The 21,077-nt window shown below is 52.1% G+C and overlaps 1 protein-coding gene across 9 annotated transcripts in view; it reads right to left on the bottom strand.

Annotated features, from left to right (window-relative positions):
* RAP1GAP2 (RAP1 GTPase activating protein 2) overlaps window positions 1–21,077 on the bottom strand; it is a 287,489-nt gene that overhangs the window by 216,887 nt on the left and 49,525 nt on the right. For 8 of the 9 annotated variants that reach the window (XM_016931197.4, XM_054669907.2, XM_016931192.4 and 5 more), the window contains one exon: window positions 20,777–20,812. In XM_016931197.4, coding sequence (XP_016786686.3) covers window positions 20,777–20,799 — 23 coding nt within the window. In that variant the 5' untranslated portion in view covers window positions 20,800–20,812. Of the gene's footprint in view, window positions 1–12,194; window positions 12,321–20,776; window positions 20,813–21,077 lie in introns of those variants that run through there. The other variant, XM_016931195.4, reaches the window with a different exon arrangement.

The following is a 21,077-nucleotide window of genomic DNA, read 5'->3' as shown; positions in this document are numbered from 1 at the left end:
AAAAAAGGTGTAAAGAAATACATCAGAATGATAACACTTTGGGTGATGGGTCATATTTTTATTTTTTAATCTCTATTTGTACATATTCTCTAAATGTTCTACAGTGAGCATGTACTATTTTTATAATCAGGAAAAGTGCTATTTTTAAAGAGGGGAAAAAAGAATGTAGCAATATATGGAAATGCTTGTGACACAGAAAAAGGGCGAAGAGAAGCGCATCCCTGGGCCTGTGGAGAGGGACTCGAGGGAGGCTCAGACACAGCGATCTGACAGTGGAGCCATGAGGGTTTCCATGCGCTTATTCAGAGATCTGTTCATGTTTGTATAATAAAGAATAAAATAATAGGCAGGATGCGGTGGCTCATGCCTGTAATCCCAGCACTTTGGGAGGCCAAGGCAGGCAGATCAAGAGGTCAGCAGTTCGAGAGCAGCCTGGCCAACATAATGAAACCTATCTCTACTAAAAATACAAAAAAAAAAAAAAAAGATTATCCGGGCATGGTGGTGGGCACCTGTAGTCCCAGCTACTTGGGAGGCTGAGGCAGGAGAATTGCTTGAACCTGGGAGGCGGAGATTTTAGTGAGCCGAGATCGTGCCACTGCACAGAGTGAGACTCCATCTCAAAATAAAATAAAATAAAATATGCTCCTGTCACTCAAATCAACATGAAAATCAAACATCAGCGAGGACGTGGGGAATGGGACTCTCATAGAATCACAGAATTGGCAGGAGTGAAAATACTAAGTCCTCTTTTTTTTTTTTTTTTTTGAGACGGTGTCTCTCATTGCTGCCCAGGCTGGAGTGCAGTGATGAGATCTCAGCTCACTGCAGCCTCTGCCTCCCGTCTTCAAGTGATTCTCCTGCCTCAGCCACCCTAGTAGCTGGATTACAGGCACCCGCCACCACACCTGGCTAATTTTTGTGTTTTTAGTAGAGATGGGGTTTTGCCATGTTGGCCAGGCTGGTCTCGAGCTCCTGACCTCAAGTGATCTGCCCGCCTTGACCTGCCAAAGTGCTGTGATTACAGGCGTGAGCCACCGCGCCCAGCCTAAGTCCTCTCTTGAGGGCAATCTGGCAGCATCCAGTAAAGCTGCGACCCAACAGCCCCACCTCTAGGTACCCCTCATGACCTCACACAAACGCACAGAGGGCCAGGCAAGGGGAAAGCCACTGCCTGCAGCATTGCTTGCAATATCAGAAAATGGAAACGACCTAGGTGTCCAGCAAGAGGGGATCAATGGGGGATACAAAAAAAAATGTGATCTATTTGTACAAATTAATATGCATGGCACCAAAAAGAAAAAACTAGGCCAGAAGTGGTGGCTCCCACCTGTAATCCCAACACTTTGGGAGGCCAAGGTGGGAGAATCATTTGAGCCCAGAAGTTTGAGACAGCAAGATGGTGAAACCTCATCTCTACAAAAATTTCTTAAAAACTTAACCAAGCATGGTGGTGCATGCTGTAGTCCCAACCACAAGGGAGGCTGAGGTTGGAGAATCACTTGAGCCCTGGGGGTGTTGAGGCTACAGTGAGCCAGGATCACACCACCTTGAGCAACAGTGAGATCCTGTCTCAAAAAAAAAAAAAAAAAAAAAAAGGAGAAAGAGAGAAGAAACTAGATCTATCACCAGGCACTGAGGCTCATGCCTGTAATCCCAGCACTTTGGGAGGCCAAGGCAGGTGGATCATCTGAGGTCAGTAGTTCAAGACCAGCCTGGCCAAAAAACCCCGTCTCTACCAAAAACACAAAAATTAGCTGGGCATGGTGGCATGCACCTGTAATCCCAGCTACCCAGGAGGCTGAGGCAGGAGAGTCGCTGGAACCTGGGAGGCAGAGGCTGCAATGAGCCAAGATTGCACCACTGCACTCCAGCCTGGGTGACAGAGCAAGACTCCGTCAAAAAAGAAAAAAAAAAGTGTGTGGTGGCATGCTCCTGTGATCCCAGCTGCTTGGAAGGCTGATGCAAGAGAATCACTTGTACCCAGGAGGCAGAGGTTGCAGTGAGCCAAGATCCTGCCACTACACTGCAGAAGAGCAAGACTCAGTCTCCAAAAAAAGCCATGGTGGCTCACATCTGTAATCTCAGCACTTTGAGAGGCAAAGGCAGGCAGATGATGAGGTCAGGAGATCGAGACCATCCTGGCTAACACGGTGAAACCCCATCTCTACTACAAATACAAAAAAAATTAGCCGGGTGTGGTGGTGGGCGCCTGTAGTCCCAGGTACTTGGGAGGCTGAGGCAGGAGAATGGCGTGAACCTGGGAGGCGGAGCTTGCAGTGAGCCAAGATCGCGCCACTGCACTCCAGCCTGGGCGACAGAGTGAGACTCTGTCTCAAAAAAAAATATATATATATATATAGACTTTACAACCATGTGGACAGACACACATGCGGAACGATAATGGTAATATATCCATCCTGTGTCTGCTACATCCCCTCTCTGTTCTAGGCACTAGACATGTATAAACTTACTCAATCTCCAAAACAACCCTTGCAGTAGGTTTCAGGCTTTGCTATTAGTCCAGTTTCAAAGATTAGAAAAGGGAGGCATGGAGAGATGAAGGAACCTGCCTGAGGTCTCACAGCTGCTGCGTGTCAGAGCCAAGATCTGAACCCAGGCAATCTAGCGCCAGAATGCCACCTCACGCAAATTCAAAAGGATGTCAGGTATGTCCATTTTTAATGCACACAAAAACTATAAATGTTTCTAGATACCTGTGTATGAATGTGAAAGCATTAAAAATGTGGGCTGAGGCCGGGCACGGTGGCTCACACCTGCAATCCCAAAACTTTGGGAGGCCAAGGCAGGTGGATCACTTGAGGTCAGGAGTTCAAGACCAGCCTGGCCAACATGGTGAAACCCCATCTCTACTAAAAAAATACAAAAATTAGCCGGGCGTGGTGGCACGCACTTGTAATCCCAGCTACTTGGGAGGCTGAGGCAAGAGAATTACTTGAACCGGGAGGCGGAGGTTGCAGTGAGCCAAGATCACACCACTGCACTCCAGCCTGGGCAACAGAGTGAGACTCCATCTCAAAAATAAATAAATAAATAAATAAATAAATAAATAAAGTGGGCTGAGAGAAAACACAAAATTCCTGCTAATGGTAGCCCCTATGGATGGAAGAAATAGAGGAACGGAGGCAAGCAGAAATGATGACCGGAACTTAACTTTATGTGTGTGTTTTATTTCTTTAATTTTAAAAAAAGCTAAAAAAATTAAACATAGAGGCCGGGCGCAGTGGCTCACGCCTGTAATCCCAGCACTTTAGGAGGCCGAGGAGGGCGGATCACGAGGTCAGGAGATTGAGACCATCCTGGCTAACACAGTGAAACCCTGTCTCTGTTAAAAATACAAAAAATTAGCCAGGCGTGGTCGTGGGCACCTGTAGTCCCAGCTACTCGGGAGGCTGAAGCAGGAGAATGGCATGAACCTGGGAGGCAGAGGTTGCAGTGAGCTGAGATTGTGCCACTACATTCCAGCCTGGGCGACAGAGCCAGACTCCATCTCAAAAACAAAACAAAACAAAAAAAATTAAACATAGAGGCCAGACACAGTGGCTCATGCCTGTAATCCTAACACTTTGGGAGGTTGAGGCAGTTGGATTGCCTGAGGTCAGGAGTTCAAGACCAGCCTAGCCAACATGGTGAAACCCCGTCTCTACTAAAAATACAAAAATTAGCCAGGTGTGGTGGCGGGCGCCTGTGATCCCAGCTACTTGGGAGGCTGAGGCAGGAGAATCACTTGAACCAGGGAGGCAGAGGTTGCAGTGAGCCGAGATCATGCCACTTCACTCCAGCCTGGGCGACAGAGTAAAACCCTGCCTCAAAAAAAAAAAAAAAATTACACATCGAATTGCCATACGATCAGCAACTCTGCTCCTAAATAGATGCCCAAAAGAATTGAAAACAGAGACCCAGATATTTCCACATCTACGTTCACTGTGGCATTATTCGCAACAGCAAAAAAAAATCGGAAGCAACTCAGATGTCCATCAGTGAACGCATGGATAAACAAAATGTGATACATGCAACAATGGGATATTATGCAGTCTTAAAAGGAAAGGAAATTCTAGGCCAGGCATGGTGGCTCACCCCTGTAATCCCAGCACCTTAGGAGGCCGAGGCAGGCGGATCACCTGAGGTCAGGAGTTCGAGACCAGCCTGGCCATTATGGCGAAACCCTATCTCTGTCTCTACTAAAAATACAGAAATTAGCCTTGTGTGGTGGTGCACACCTGTAATCCCAGCTACATAGGAGGCTGAGGCACGAGAATCGCTTGAGCCTGGGAAGTGGAGGCTGCAGTGAGCCAAGATCACACCACTGCAATCCAGCCTGGGCAACAAAGCAAGACCCCATCTCAAAAAAAAAAAAAAAAAGGGAAATTCTGACACACGCTACAACATGGATGAACCTTGAAGACATTATGGGAAGTGAAATAAGCCAGACACAGAAGGACAAATATTGTGTGATTTCACCTATACACAGTTCACCGAGCAGTCAAATTCATAGAAACAGAAAGCAGAATGGTGGCTGCAGGGGGCTGTGGAGATGAGGGAATAGGGAGTTATTATTTAATGTATACGAAGTTTCAGTTTGGGATGATGAAAAACTTCTAGAAATAATGGTGATCATTGCACAGCATTGTAAATGTACTTAATGTCACAGAATGGTGCACTTAAAAATGGTTTAAATGGTAAGTTTTATAATATGTATATTTTAACACGGTTTTTTAAAAAGACTTTGATGTAATCCCAGCACTTTGGGAGGCCGAGGTGGGTGGATCACCTGAGGTCAGGAGTTCGAGACCAGCCTGGCCAACATGGTGAAACCTCATCTCTACTAAAAAATATAAAAATTAGCCAGGTGTGGTGTCGGGCGCCTGTGATCCCAGCTACTCAGGAGGCTGAGGCAGGAGAATCGCTTGAACCCGAAAGGCGGAGGTTGCAGTGAGCCAAGATCGCGCCACTGCACTTCAGCCTGGGCGACAGAGTGAGACTCCGTCTCAAAAATAAATAAATAAATAAGAGGGTTTGATGAAAATGAGACAAAATGTTAACAGGTGTCAATTCTGAGTCATGAGTACTCAGAGGTTTGCATGTCATTATCCTAAGAAAAAACAAAACAGCACCTCTGTATGGTCAGCAATGTGGAAAAAAGGACCTTAGTAGGCAGGATGCCCCCGGAGCCGGCTCGGGCCTCTTCCAGCTCTTCCCTCCCCTGCCTAATTTTACCACATTATGGTTGCTATGGAAACAAGGGGCACCTTGGGCTCCCAGAGCTCAGCCCAGGTGCTGCTAACTCGAGGAATAAGGTCAGAGTGTGAATCAAATAAAAACCCGCTCGTCTGGGCCTTGTGTACACACACGTCTGCCCTTCTGACCATGTCCAGCCAGTGACTGCGTCCACGCATGTACCACAGGGATGCTCCCTGTGCACGTATCTGTCCTCAGCAGGCAGGCCTGGGTCCCGGTACACAATGCTCAGTGTGCCTGTGTAGGTACGCCTGCAGGCACGAGGGCACATCGCACAGTTACACCTGTGACCGCACAGCCCAGGACTGTTGTTAATATCGGAAATGGGGCCGGGTGCGGTGGCTCGCGCCTGTAATCCCAGCGCTTTGGGAGGCCGAGGTGGGCGGATCACCTGAGGTCAGGAGTTCAAGACCAGCCTGGTCAACGTGGTGAAACCCCATCTCTACTAAAAATACAAAAATTAGCTGGGCGTGGTGGTGCACGCCTGTAATCCCAGCTACTCAAGAGGCTGAGACAGGAGAATCGCTTGAACCGGGGAGGCGGAGGTTGCAGTGAGCTGAGATTATGCCACTGCAATCCAGCCTGGGTGACAAAGCGAGACTCTGTCTCAATAATAATAATAATAATAATAATAATAATAATGTCAGAGATGTTAAGGCAGGTTACATGTGTTGAGCACTATGTACCAGGCACTCTGTTCCCATTTCACCTGGATAATCTCATTTAAGCCTCACAACAAGCGCACCCACGTGCAGGTACTGTTATTATCCTCAGACAAAGAAACTGGGGCACAGAGAGGTTGCGCAGCCTGCCCCAGGTCACCCAGAGTACATGAACCTGACTGCTGGAGCTGCACTGTGGGGGAAAGTGCTTTAAACGGCACTGGTTCCCGTGCAGCTGTGAAGCCAGCTGCCTCATCAGCAGCACCTCAGCGCTGGTAACACACAGGTTTCCTGGGCCCCACCCAGGCTGATGAGGCAGAATCCCCAAGCCCCAGGGTGGGGCCCGGAAGCTGCATTTTAACGCGGTCCCCTAGGTGACTCTGCACTGCAGCCAGGGTGGGCAGCCATGGGTCCAGCCTACATTCAGCTGCCTGACAGGGTTGAACAGGGCATGGCAGGGTGGGACAGGGGCTGTCCCTCCCGAGTCCCGTTCCCGAGCTCGTAGAACAAAGCTCCTCAATTCCACGGGGCGTCTGCTGGTGGCAAAGCACCGAAGAAAGGGGCAATGGCTGCCGTCAACCCTCCCCCCCAACACCCCAGGGCAGGGCTACAAAAGTCAGTTATGTGGCTTTGTGGTCTGCCAGGCACGGATTTCCGCCCACTCCACCCTCTCAGAATGAGCTGGGTGTTGAGGTTGGGTGGGGGGGTGGTACCACACTGCGGTAACCTACTGGTTCACAGCTCAACCCAAGGTAGGGAGCGGACAGCCACCTCACCTGGGTAACAAACAGTGAGACAGCCCGAGCTGGGCACGCTAGAGGCTCCCACGGTCTCAGACCCCAAGTGGGGAGGAACTCAGACAGAAACCACCAGATCCCCACGGCGCGGGAGGAGCTGCATGTGACCTGAGGTTCCGGCTGCCCCAGGGGCACAAGGAAGAGAGCCTTCCATGCCGATGGGGAAGGGGCTGTGCGTGGAGGAAGCTGCGTGGAAGCTGGCCCTGGAAGGACGGGCAGGTTGTGGACCCTGATGCTGACAGAGAAGGGGCAGCAAAGGCATGTTCCCTGTGGGCAGAGCAGCACAGCCACAGGCGAAAGTGCCCGGCCACACACAGCAAGTTCCACCCTCGGGCTGCAGCTGAAGATCAAGAGGAGGCACGATTGTGAGAAAACAAAACCAGAACTGACAGAGGCACAGAGAGGTTAAGTAACTTGCCCAAGGTCACCCAGCTGGTAGAGTCAGGATTTAAACAGAGGCTGCCTGACTGCCAAGCCCACAAATGAATCAGTAAGCTGGGGTCCCCACTTGGTGTCCTTTGCCCCTTTTCTTCTGTGAATATTTGAGAATGCTGTCAAGGTGAACCTACTAGGCCTAGAACAGTAGTTTTCAACGGAGTCAGGGAGATTTTATACCACTGCCCCAGAAATAGAGCAACGTCTGGAGACATTTTCTTTTTTTCTTTCCTTTTTTATTTTTTTTGAGATGGAGTCTCACTCTGTTGCCCAGGCTAAAGTGCAATGGTGCGATCTCGGCTCACTGCAACCTCCGCCTCCCGGGTTTAAGTGATTCTCCTGCCTCAGCCTCCCGAGTAACTACGATTACAGGCACGTGCCACCATGCCCAGCTAATTTTTTGTACTTTTTTAGTAGAGACAGGGTTTCACCATGTTGGTCAGGCTGGTCTCGACAAACTCCTGACCTCAGGTGATCCACCTGCCTGGGCCTCCCAAAGTGCTGGGATTTGTGAGTCACCATGCCTGGCCTGGAGACATTTTCATTATCACAGCGAGGGGTGGGTTGTGGGCATCTTGTGGATACAGGCTAGAGAGGCTGCGCAACACCCTACAACGCACAGGATGGCACCGTAAAACAAAGAGTCAGCCAGCCTCAAATGTTACCAGAAGCCCTGGCCCAGAGGGGCTCACACCCACCAGGAGCCCATTTTAACATCCAGCCTGACCTGAGTCATTGCCCAGCCACTGACGGTCACCACACTTGTGTATCCCTTGGGGAAGTGCTTCCCAGGTTTGGCTGCCTATTGGAATGAACGGGGGATCTTTTAAAAGTATAGTTGGGCACCGCAGCTCACGCCTGTAATCCCAGCACTTTGGGAGGCTGAAGCGGGCAGATCACGAGGTCAGGAGTTCGAGGTCAGCCTGGCCAACATGGCTACTAAACCCCATCTCTACTAAAGATACAAAAAATTATCTGGGCATGGTGGCATGCACCTGTAATCCCAGCTACTCAGGAGACAGAGGCAGGAGAAATCGCTTGAACCTGGGAGGCGGAGGTTGCAGTGAGCCGAGATTGCACCACTGCACTCCAGCCTGGGCGACAGGGCAAGACTCCATCTCAAAAAAAAAAAAAAAAAAAGTACTGATGCTGGGTTCTACCCTCCGACATTCAGATTTAATTGGAACTGGGTACAACCTGGGCATCAGAATTTTTTTTTTTTTTTGAGACGGAGTTTCACTCTTGTTACCCAGGCAATGGTGCGATCTCGGCTCACTGCAACTTCCATCTCCCGGGTTCAAGCGATTCTCCTGCCTCAGCCTCCTGAGTAGCTAGGATTACAGGGAACTACCACCACGCCTGGCTAGTTTTTGTATTTTTAGTAGAGACAGGGTTTCATTATATTGGTCAGGCTGGTCTCGAACTTCTGACCTCAGGTGATCCACCCACCTCGGCCTCCCAAAATGCTGGGATTACAGGTGTGAGCCACTGCGCCCAACCGGCATCAGAATTTTTAAAAGCACCTCTAGGTGAGACCAAAGTGTAGAAAAGTTTGAGAACCACCGTCCTGGGGGACGGAAGGAAGGAACAAACTATTTGCTGTGACCCAAAGACAGCCCCCCACCAGATGGGGGCTGGGGGTCCCTACACCAGCATCCTGGCATGAGAAGCCCATCAGAGTCAACACTATCAAGGTCTGCCTTCGGGCCAGGGTCTAGTAATAGGGAAGGCAGAGCTCGAGCCAGCTTGAGGGATGAAGAGTTAGTCACAGCTGGCAGAGACCGGAGGAGGAGGTTAATTAGCCTGTGTCACTGGGCAGGAGATAATGGGCCTGAACCGGGAGACAGGAGGAACCACCCCCCCATGACTCAGAGGCTTCTCAACCCAGTGACAGAAAAGAACTGGATCTGAAAGAGAGAAAAGGTTAATTGAGAGTCAGTTCAGTCTGTGAACAGAGCCGAAATGACCAGCCAGCCACTGAGGTCGGGGCAAGAGCACTGTTCTTGGGGATGACCTGGGTAGAGGGACTTGGGAGTCAGCCACAAAGAAACAAGAGCTGAGGCCTAAGGAGGTGAGCAGAGCAGAGGGTCCGGCTGACTCTGGTCTGCAGGGTAGGCTGCAGCCAGCTCTGTTCTTTAAAGTCTGCAGTTAGTTGTCAAGATTTTGTCTAAAACTCCAGATTTCCGGCCAGGCGCGGTGACTCATGCCTGTAATCCCAGCACTTTGGGAGGCCGAGCTGGGGGGATCACCTGAGGTTGGGAGTTCGAGACCAGCCTGGCCAACATGGTGAAACCTCGCCTCTAGTAAAAATACAAAAATTAGGCCAGGCGCGGTGGCTCACGCCTGTAATCCCAGCACTTTAGGAGGCAGAGGTGGGCGGATCACCTGAGGTCAGGAGTTCGGGACCAGCCTGCTCAACGTGGCGAAACCCTGTCTCTACTAAAAATACAAAAAATTAGCCAGAAATGGTGGCGCATGCCTGTAATCCCAGCTACTCGGGAGACTGAGGCAGGAGAATCACTTGAACCCGGGAGGCAGAGGTTGCAATGCACCAAGATCGTGCCATTGCACTCCAGCCTGGGTGACAGAGCGAGACTCCGTCTCAAAAAACAAAAAAACAAAAAAACACACACACAAAGAAACAGATTTCCAGCTGCTGTTATAAAATGGAAGATCCGCTAAGACAGGCCAGCATTCTTACAGTGCCCAAGAGCTGAGGGTCCAAGTCAGAAAGCAGCAAGGATGGAGCTGATGGAGAAGCAGGAAAAGAACCAGGGGCCAGCATGTCACAGACAACAAGAGCAGCCCCTCACGTCCCGACCCTGCCCTGACCACCTCTGTGCTGTCCTATCGCAAGTTAGCAGCACCCCTGCTCGGGGTCTCAGCTTACTGATCTGTAAATAAGGAGGGTGAGGCCCATCGCCTCTAGCTGTCCATCCTCGTGTCCATGGGGCTCCTGCAGGGTGCCTGCAAAACCTGAACCCTTCCGACAAAGATCAGCCCAGGCAGGTGAGGAATCCCAAATATAGCTGCAGAGGCCAGGGTGACCAGCCAAGGGGAGGGAAGGGAAGACTCAGGGTGAAAAAGCAGCCTTCCAGTGTCTGCAGGGCTCTTAGTGGAAAGAGGGGTGAACCTTGTTGAATGGGGGTAAGTGGGGACGTGCGGGCCAAGGGTCAAGACTGGACCGAGCAATGCAGTTACAGAGATTCCAGATGAAAACAGCTGTCAGCTTCGAGCAAAGTTGTACTGCAATAAAGTAGGCATCCATACAAGGTAATGAGCTCACTGTCCCCACAGGTAACCAAGCTCAGCCTGGGTGACTAGTTGTAGGGGCACAGGAGATTTGCATAAAGACTAATTTGACTTTTGTTGGCCGGGCGCGGTGGCTCACGCCTGTAATCCCAGCACTTTGGGAGGCTGAGGCGGGCGGATCACAAGGTCAGGAGTTTGAGACCAGCCTGACCAACGTGGTGAAACCCCATCTCTACTAAAAATACAAAAATTAGCCGGGTGTGGTGGCGCATGCCTGTAATCCCAGCTACTCAGGAGGCTAAGGCAGGAGAATCACTTGAACCTAGGAGGCAGAGGTTGCAGTGAGCCAAGATCGTACCATTGCACTCTAGCCTGGGTGACAGAGTGAGACTCCGTCTCAAAAAAAAAAAAAAAAAAAAAAAAAAAGGGTGGGGGGACAGGGGAGGGATAGCATTAGAAGATATACCTAATGTTAAATGACGAGTTAATGGGTGCAGCACACCAACATGGCACATGTATACATATGTAACAAACCTGCATGTTGTGCACATGTACTCTAAAACTTAAAGCATAATTTAAAAAAAAAAAGACTAATTTGGCTTTTTAAATCTCAAGCCCTAAGATTCAAAGACTCCAGAGATCTGGGGGTCTCTCCTGAAGGTTCCCCTCTCCCTCTCCCAGCACCCCCAGGGAAGGCCATCAGGGATTAGGTTCTGGACTCTGCCTCCCAGGGAGGGAAGGCCGGGGTGCTCCAGACAAAGCTCGCAAGGTCCACATTTGCTCCCCTCGCCCTTCACCAGGGCCTCAGCCCTCTGTCCAGCCCTAGCAACTCCTGCTCCACACACAGCCCCCGGTCCCAGCATAGCCTCACCCAGAGCCTTCTCAGAGGCAGAGGAAGGAACTCCTGGGGTGGGGCGGGGGGTGGGGGTCCCAGCACAAACCAGAGGGGCCACTGACAGCCCCTATTGACACTCACATCCCCAACTCCCTGCTAGCTGCCCCAGAGGAGCCAGCAGGAGGAAGGGGATAGAAGGTGCCACCCCGCTCCCAGACACCAGCGTCGTCTCTGTACAGCCCCTGAGGGCTGCTTGGGCCCCTGTCCATCAAGAGCCTCTCCCGTGGTGGCTGGAGAGGGGTGTCCTGACACACCCACGGGTCTGCAGTGTGTAGACAAGAAGCACCAGGGAGTGCACAATCTGGGGAGGCACGAGTCTTTCTCCAGAGCCAAGTGGGAGCAATTCTTCCCCGGCCTTGGCCAAATCCAGCTCCCAGCGAGCCGGGCAGAGCCTTCTGGCCTCTTCCACAGGACCGTGAGTCTTCCCATCCAGGCCAGGCCAGCAGGCCTCTGGGCCTGGGGAGACCAGCGAGGAAGCCCAAGTGCATGGCCAGAGGCCTGGGGGTTCATGAGGACCCGGGGAGCTGAGTGGGGTGAGGGGGGCCTCCGGGGATGGTTGGGTCTCGGCTGGCGGGCCACAGGCCACCCGGTCCACATTTTCCTCTCCGGCGTCCTTGCCCATACCCTCATACTCACACGGTTAGCCCCGTCCATGGGACCCACAAGGACCATGCCACTCCACCAGCCACATGGAAAACACCCTCACGGGCTCCGTGAATAGGCAAAGCCCCTCCTGCCCACTGTCCCACACTCATCTCAGAAGAGCCCCAATTCCTGGTACCTACTGGCCAGGGCTGCCAGCCGGCTCCCTGCCTGCCCATCAGCAGATACCCACAAGACCTGGCCAAGTCCGGGGAGCTGTTTGTCCAATGAGAAACCGGAACAGGGACTCACCAGGGCTTCCTGGGCATGGCAGGGACTGGCCAGGAGGAGGGCCAGGAGCACATGGGTCTTGGAGTCTGCAGACCTTGCCGCCTGGCAAATGGTACCTCCAGGAGCAGCCCCGGTGCCTGGTAATGAAATCAAGCCAACCGCCGGCTAAGCGCTCGCCTTCCCTGCTTCTCCCTGCAGCCACGCACGCCCCGAGACTCCAAATCCCAAAACAGGCATGTTCATGGTTACCATAGGAACTCGCTAAAGCCAAAAAAGGCACCACATAGGCACCCACATGGGCCCTCAGCGCTCATGTCCACCTGCATGGGCGAGCGTGCACACACGCCTACACGTATCTGCACACACCCACACGCACCCACACACGCCAGCACTGTCCTCAGGCACAGGGCCCATCCTGAAGAAATCAACGAACCAGAGTCTGCCACTCAAGACAGAAATGGGCACGTTCTCCTCGACCCACCTGGAGGGTATCTAACAGTGGGTTCTGTGGTGTGGCCAGCTGTCAGTCACAAGGGCGGCCACACCGGCCAGTGCTCACCTGGAACTCACCTGCCAAAGGCACCCAGGAGCCGAGCCGGGCCAGCGAGGGGACGCCGTGCAGCTGCTTCCCCGGCCGCAGACCAGCCCCCACGGCCCTCAGGATGCTGCTGTCTCCTCTGCCCCCTTCCACAGGGCAGGAGGTATAAGGTAGGTCTCAGACAGACCAAACAGGAGAGTGGAAAGTGGAGGGAAGATTTTACATTCAGAGCCTTACTCCCTCCTTCCCCGCCCAAACTGCCCAAACTCGCTAGTTCTCCGTCTCCATGAATGGGACCAGCATCCACCCAGCGCTGACAGGAAGCCTTCTGAGAGTCCTCACCTGACCCTTCTTCTCACCTTCACCCACACCTTCCAAACCAGCTCCAGGCAGGGAAGGCCACTCCCTCCAGCCCCATGCTATTGTGGGACTTTCTCCAGAGCTCAGCTCAAAACGGGGTCCTTGTCACACCACCAAGAAAGATTAGGCTCTTGGACACGACAGAAGGGTGAGAACAATGGGATTTATTGGGCGAAAGGAAAAAAGCTCAGCAAAGCAAGAGAGGTTCCTGTTAACAGGCCCCCATCTCACAGGTTGGATCCCCAGGTTACCACCTCCAAACAGGAGTGGCCAGGATCCTCCCCGCTGGAAACAGTGCGAACTTCCCGAGGCCTCACCCCAGGGCGCAGGCCAGCGGAGGGTCTCCGGGGACCTCTTTACGTGGCTGTCTCAATATCCCCTCCTAGCCTCCCTGCCTCCTCTCTAACCCCTCCAGTGAGCCAGAGGGGCCCTCAGACTCGAGCTCACCATAGCATTCCCCTAGTCCAAAGCCCTTTGATCCAGCCCCGCTTCCAGCACAGCTCACCTACCCTCCCAGACGTGGCCCGCCTTCCCCCAGCCCCCTGCACTCCCACCCTCGCTTCTGTCTGGTAATAGTAACTGCTCCCAGGTCCCACCTGCTGAAGCTGCTTCACGCCCCACTGCCTTCGCGAGGGTCAGGCTACCTGGAGTGCATTCTCTCCTCCCTGCTGACCTTACGCACCCCTGGAGACAGCTCAGGCATCACCAGGTCTCCAGGAGGCCCCCCTCCATCCTTCCTGTGGGCATCGCAGCCCTTGTCCCGTGCCATGGCAACTGTCTCCCTGCAGAGTGTAGGTGCCCAGTAAATGTAGGCTGAACTGACTCAGCTGTCTACCCCCAAAAACCTCAAGCTCCCCCTGTCCTTGACAACCCCAGCAAACTCTCAGCAGATGCCCTAGGTGTGTAGGAGAAGAGCAGACTAAGATGAGTTGGCCCCGGAGGGTTCTAGAACATTGTAGTGGTGCCTCAAGAATTCTTGTAATCTACAGTAAACAAAGACCCGGTGGCCAAAGGTGGGGGAATGAATTGGTAGGTGTGGCCTTCAACTGGTGAATGAAAAAAGTCATTAAATTGGAATCAACGGCCGGAGGCGGTGGCCCAGGCCTGTAATCCCAGCACTTTGAGAGGCCGAGGCAGGCGGATCACCTGAGGTCGGGAGTTTGAGACCAGCCTGGCCAACACGGTGAAACCCCGTCTCTACTAAAAATACAAAAATTAGCCACAAAAACGTGCCCCATGTTGTGCATAATTCTCACAGCATGGGGAGGGAAGCCTGAGTTTAAAGGGTTGTGGCAGACCAGGCACAGTGGCTCACGCCTGTAATCACAGCACTTCGGGAGGCCGAGGCAGGTGGATCGCTTGAGGCTAGGAGTTTGAGACCAGCCTGGCCAACATGGCAAAACCCCGTCTGTACTAAAAATCCAAAAAAAAATAGTTGGGTATGGTGGTGCACACCTGTAGTCCTGAGGCAGGCGGATCACTTGAACCCAGGAGGCAGAGGTGTCACAGTGGGCCAAGATCATGCCACTGCACTCCAGCCTGAGAGAGAGTGAGACTCTGTCTCAAAAATAATAATAATAAATAAATAAAATAATAATAGACCGGGCCCAGTGGCTCACACCTGTAATCCCAGCACTTTGGGAGGCCGAGACAAGTGGATCATCTGAGGTCACGAGTTCAAGACCAGCCTGGCCAACAGAGCGAAACCCCGCCTCTACTAAAAAAAAAATACAAAAAGTAGCTGGGCATGGTGGGCCGCGCCTGTAATCCCAGCTACTCGGGAGGCTGAGGCAGGAGAATCGCTTGAACCCAGGAGGTGGAGGTTGCAGTGAGCCGAGATTTCACCACTGCACTCCAGACTGGGCGACAGAGCGAGACTCCCTCTCAAGAAAAATAATAATAATAATAATAAAAGGGTTGTAGCAGAGAAGAAATCAAGCTTCCTGGCTGTGGCAAGCCCCTGCTCTCATGGACAATGTCTCCAGCAGCTGACACTGGAGTCCCCAGGGACCTAGGAAAGCTGCCCGGAGATACACTGAGCCCTGTCCTTCATGGCCCCTTCATTTCTAGCAGGATTTTCAATTCTTAGCTGGTTAAATCTGAAACTTAGAATAGCGGTGGCTGTGTGGTATCTTCTGGCCTAACCCCAGTAGAACTGACATGCTGGCCCAGCCAAGCAGGAGCTCCTCCAGGCCCTCCCCGTCCTTCTCCTAAGGAAGAAATCACAGAGCACAGCTGCACCCAGGTCCCATCATGGGCTTCATCCCTCTCCAGAGGTGCCACTTCTAGGGACCAAGGGCTGCAGCCACCCACTTAAATTTAAGCTGGATTTTTTTCCTACAAGGCAATGGATTTTAGACTTCCCCACCCCTCAGGAGTGTGCATGAGAGTGTGCTCCAGCAGTGGAGACAGGCTACCCTGAACCATCCACGTGCTCACTCCAGGCCACCGCAGCCAGCCCCTGTGCATGACGGTCACCTCAGGTAGCTGGAGCCCATGCAGCAGACAGACAGACAGACAGACACACACACACACATACATGCATCTCTTTCTTTAGCAAAGATGCAGGGGTCTCTGTGGAGAGAGCACAGAGGGTAGCAAAAAGGAGCAGAGGTTTTGGCCAGGTGCAGTGGCTCACGCCTATAATCCCAACACTTTGGGAGGCTGAGGTGGGTGGATCACCTGAGGTCGGGAGTTCGAGATCAGCCTGGCCAACATGGTGAAACCCCATCTCTACTAAAATACAAAAAAAAAAAAAAAAAAAAATAGCTGGGCGTGGTGGTGCACACCTGTAATCCCAGCTACTTGGGAAGCTGAGGTGGGAGAATCGCTTGAACCCAGGAGACGGAGGTTGCAGTGAGCCGAGATTGCACCACTGCACTCCAGCCTGGGCAACAGACCAAGACGCGGTCTCAAAAAAGAAATAAAGGACAAGAGGAGTGTCTCGGAGGCTCCCAGCTCAGATCCTCCCGTTCCGGCTGCTCCTTCAAGGAGCTCCACAAGAAAACCCCAGGCACCTGCCCGACAGGGACCTCACGCCCAGCTGGCCCCCAGAGCAGACTGGAGAAGAGGGATCCCCACACGTTGAGCCTGCCTCTTTCTCTCCTTCCTTCCACCTGCATGTGATGGGCCAACCATGATGACACACGTTGATTCATTCAGCAAATACGGACTGAAAACCTGCTTTGTGCCAGGCACTGGGTAGGCCCTAAGGAGTCAGGGATGTAATGCACAGAGCCCCTGCTCTCAGAGACTTCCATTCACACAGCCATGCATTCACTCACTCAACAGCGAGCGCCTACCATCACCAAGGTCCTGAGAAAAATACGAAAGGACCCAAGGCATGAATGCAAACTCCTAGAATGTCAAGGCTGGAAGAGAGAAGGCTGGACGCTAATCCAACCCTTTACAGATGGGGAAACTGACCCAGAGAGGTGAACGATTTGCCTGTGTGTTAGCCTGAGGCTATATCCCACACGCAAGCCTCCTTCTCCTGCGTGGTACCATTGCCACCTCCCCTCCAGCGTTCCAGCGTGGCTCCATAGCCCCTGTATCCCTGCACTGCAGTTAAGTAAATCCTTGCTTCTGAGTGTCCAACTCATCCAGGCACCACAGACCCCATTCAATCCAGGCCTCCAGCAAGGGGATGGGCCCCAGCAAACCAGGGGCGGCCTTCTCACCCACGGTGTCGTGGAGGCGGAGGTGCATTCTGTGGCCACGGATTCTATATACACAGCCCCTGAGAACATCAGAGAAAGAAAATGGGAAAGTAGGGTGGGAGGCAGGTGTGAGAACCACTCAGCTCCACACACAAAGCAGACCCAGATTCAAATCTCAACTCTGTGACTTCCTCCCTGAAGACCTTGAACGAGTTTCCTAAACTCTCTTGGTCTCCACTTTCTCATCTGTAAAATGCAGAGAGGATTGGTACCTGCTTCATGAGGTGGGTGCAAAGCCTCAGGAAAACAGTGCAACGAAGCCTGAGCACACAGTGAATGCTTCATAACGGTGAGGCCAGACCCCTGTCGTCAGAGCTGCAGGCCTCAGGGACGCCTGGGGAGGCGCCAAGGATACCAGGTCCTTGGGGAGGGAGCCAAGGCAACCAGGGAGCATGGGCTGCAGCCCAGGAATATCCGCTACGTTGCGGGGAATGCAGTGAGCTGCTGTAAAAGGAGAGATGCCTCACCCAGCAAAGGCAGAGGGAGGAGGCATCTTGGTGACTCAGGAGCCCCAACGTGGGCATTTGGCTGCCTCATCAATTCACCAGAAATGCAAGGGCTTATTTCTGAACTCTGAATTCTACTGGATCCATCTGTCTGTCCATCTTTATGTCTGTACCACACTGTCTTAATAACCATAGCTTTGCAATACTTTTGTTTTGTTTTGTTCTGTTTCTGTTTTGTTTTGAGACATAGTCTCACTCTGTCACCCAGGCTGCAGTGTAATGGTGTGATCTCAGCTCACGGTAACCTCCACCTCCTGGGTTCAAGCGACTCTCCTGCCTCAGCCTCCCAAGTAGCTGGGGCTACAGGCGCACACCACCACACTGGGCTAATTTTTGTATTTTCAGTAGAGACGGGGTTTTACCATGTTGGTCAGGCTTGTCGCAAACTCCTGACCTGAAATGATCCACGCGCCTCGACCTCCGAAAGTGCTGGGATTACAGGCATGAGCCACCGAGCCCGGCCGCAATACGTTTTGAAATCAGGAAGAATGAGTGCACCAACTTTGTTCTGCTTTTTCAACATTATCTTTGAACTTCTATGTGAATCTCAGGATCAGCTTATCAATGTCTGCAAAGAAGCCAGCTGGGATTTTGATGGCAACGGGTTTCCAGTTCCTGGTTCAACCACTCCTGAGCTCTGGCTTTGCTTGCTCCCCTTCAGTTCCCTGGGGCACCCTGCTTTCTTCCCCATAAATTCCATCTTTTGCGTAACCAGATGACACTGGGTTTTCGTTTCTCGTAATCAAAGGAATCTTAACCAATAAAACTCGGAACACAGTGCTACACACTGTCCCAAGCCATCATCCCAATATCGCCTTCCCAGATAATCACTCAGAGACCTCACTGGGGTCCCAATCTCAATCCCGGCCCACGCCCCCAGCTTTTCACTCTACCCTATAACTGGTGCACTTCCAGGTTACAGATATTATATTTACAAACAGGCCCTCCCTCGATAAGTGCTTGTGAGATTGAACTAGATGTCCCAAAACAGCACCAAAAGAACACTCTGACCACTCTACACCCCTTAGCAGCTCTGCTTCGTGCCTGGCGTCTCACTCAGTAGGCAAATATGCTCTAGAAAGCTCTAGGAAAACCAGACATTATTGTATCCACTGGACAAAAGATATGGAAACTAAAGCCCAGAGAAGGGAAGCATCTTGTCCTGGGTGACTTGCCCTGACACCTCCAGATTGAATGGGTCTGCACTGATGCACACACCATGCCAAGCCAGCACAGACATGGGGGTCCTACTATCCTGCCTCATCTCTAAGAGCTACTTTAGAGGCCACCTCCTCCAGGCAGCCTTTCGGGACTACTCCATGGCACTCCTGGCACCAGCTCTAGACTTTTTTTTTTGAGACGGCATTTCACTCTTGTCTCCCAGGCTGTGGCGCGATCTCGCCTCACTGCAACCTCCACCTCCCAGGTTCAAGCAATTCTCCTGCCTCAGTCTGCCGAGTAGCTGGGATTACAAGTGCCCGCCACCGCACCCGGCTAATTTTTTTTATTTTTAGCAGAGATAGGGTTTCACCATGTTGACCAGGCTGGTCTCGAACTCCTGACCTCAGGCGATCCACCCACCTTGGCCTCCCAAAGTACTGGGATTACAGGCGTGAGCCACCACATCCAGCTTCCTGGCATCAGCTCAACAGAGAAACTGAAAGCTCTTGAAGGGCAGGAACAGTCTGTCCTCCATCCCGGCCCTGCTAACTGCCCAGCCTCACCTTTTTGAACAAAACCAACCAAAGTGGGAAGCCTCTTATTTTGACCCTCTTTTATGCCAACCATCAAGACTGGCCGTACTTTGCCCGGGGACCTGCATCCAGGGGATACACAACCAGGGCTGGCAACTGAATGGCATGACAGAGGGAGACTAGGCAGGGAAAACTTTCTGCCGAGATGGGGGAGTGACAACCCAGAGAAGCTGCCTCGGAAGGAGGGCAATTCATTGGAGGAATTTTCCATGCAACAGTGAATTCACATGTGCCGGGAGAATATTTTGAGCTAGAGGCCAATGCTTTTTTCCTCCTAGAATTTCCCTCCTTTTCAATTCACTCCATTGGAGCAGATGGTTAGTCAGTACTCACTGCCCCATGGGAGGGGTGCAGCTGGAAGCAGGCTACACTTTGGTTAAGTCTCAAAGGAAAAAGGAGATCAGGATGCAGACAAAATGGTTTGGCCAGAAACACAGAGGAAAACGGAATGAAAGTGGTGAGGGAAGAGAGGTCAGAGGTTCTAGGAGAGGGCTGTGCCTGCTTCGGACCTCAGCAGACGGACCAAGAGATACACGGTAAACCGAGGCAGGCAATTCCCACACCCTGAGTCTGGCGTGGGAGCCTCAGAAAGCCCCAGGGCCAGGCTGCCCATGCTGACATACCTGGCAACAAATGACTTGATGAGCAGCTGACATCACACACACACACACACACACACACACACACACACACACACCCTGGATTGTTTAGTCAGGTCCTAGTAGGCGGGGAATGTCAGAAAGTCACTGCCAGGATTGGGAGTTCACATAAAAATTAAAGTGATAAAAAATATAATTATCTTTCTTTTTTTTTTTTTTTGAGATAGAGTCTCACTCTGTCCCCCAGGCTGGAGTGCAATGGTGTGATCTCGGCTCAATGCAACCTCCACCTCCTGGGTTCAAGTGATTCTCCTGCCTCAGCCTCCTGAGTAGCTGGGATTACAGGCATGTGCCATCACGCCCAGCTAATTTTTGTATTTTTAGTAGAGGTGGGGTTTCACCATGTTGGCCAGGCTGGTCTCGAACTCCTGACCTCAGGTGATCCACCCACCTCGGCCTCCCAAAGTGCTGGGATTACAGGTGTGAGCCACCATGCCCAGCCCAATATATATCTAAAAACTAAAGTGATAGGAAGATAATGGGTCTGGGCTAGGCGCAGTGGCTCACGCCTGTAATCCCAGCACTTTGGGAGGCTTAGGTGGGCGGACCATGAGGTCAAGAGATTGAGACCAGCCTGGCCAACATGGTGAAACTCCATCTCTACTAAAAATACAAAAATTAGCCAGGTGTGGTGGCGGGCGCCTGTAATCCCAGCTACTTGGGAGGCTGAGGCAGGGGAATCACTTGAACCTGGAAGGTGGAGGTTGCAGTGAGCAGAGATCATGCCACCGCACTCCACTGGCAACAGAGCAAGACTCCATCTCAAAAAAAAAAAAAAAAGAAAGAAAAAGAAAAAAAAGAATAATGGGACTGAATGTTACACCTGCTACACACACTCCCACCATTCTGGCCCCTGGTGATGCCATTCCCACCTCTACCTCTCCCTGAACACCCCAGGAATAAGAGTTAGTCCAGCCTCCTCCGATCTGGAAGCACCATGGACTCGGACTGGAATCTGACAAACATGACAGCCCCTCTTGTGTCTCCCACAACCTGGGGGGAGCGAAGGCCCGGCACTCTGATCCACGTCATCTCTGACCTTTACAGAACAGGAAATTGCTACTTACTTGACCTTCAGACTTGCCAGCATGGTCTTGTCGATCCTGCCAAGAGAAAAGCAAGGGCTCCGGTCAGTGCTGAGGCTGAAGACTCCTACATAGCATCTGTATGGAGGAGTCCCCGGGGCAGCCCAAACCACCAGACAGCAGGGCTCTGTCAGGGACTGGCTAAAGGGGCCAGTTCTCCGCTAGCAGGGGGAGAGACGCCTCTGAGTGCTGGGAGAGCTGGGGCCACACACCACCCTATAACATGCGTATTATTATTCTCCCCATTTCAGAGATGAGGAAACCGAGGCTCAGAAAGGTAAAA

Source organism: Pan troglodytes, chromosome 19 (genome assembly GCF_028858775.2).
Source record: "Pan troglodytes isolate AG18354 chromosome 19, NHGRI_mPanTro3-v2.0_pri, whole genome shotgun sequence".
Lineage (NCBI taxonomy): Eukaryota > Metazoa > Chordata > Mammalia > Primates > Hominidae > Pan > Pan troglodytes.
The sequence above is the reverse complement of the archived record's forward strand: the minus strand, read 5'-3'. Positions and strand labels throughout refer to the sequence as shown.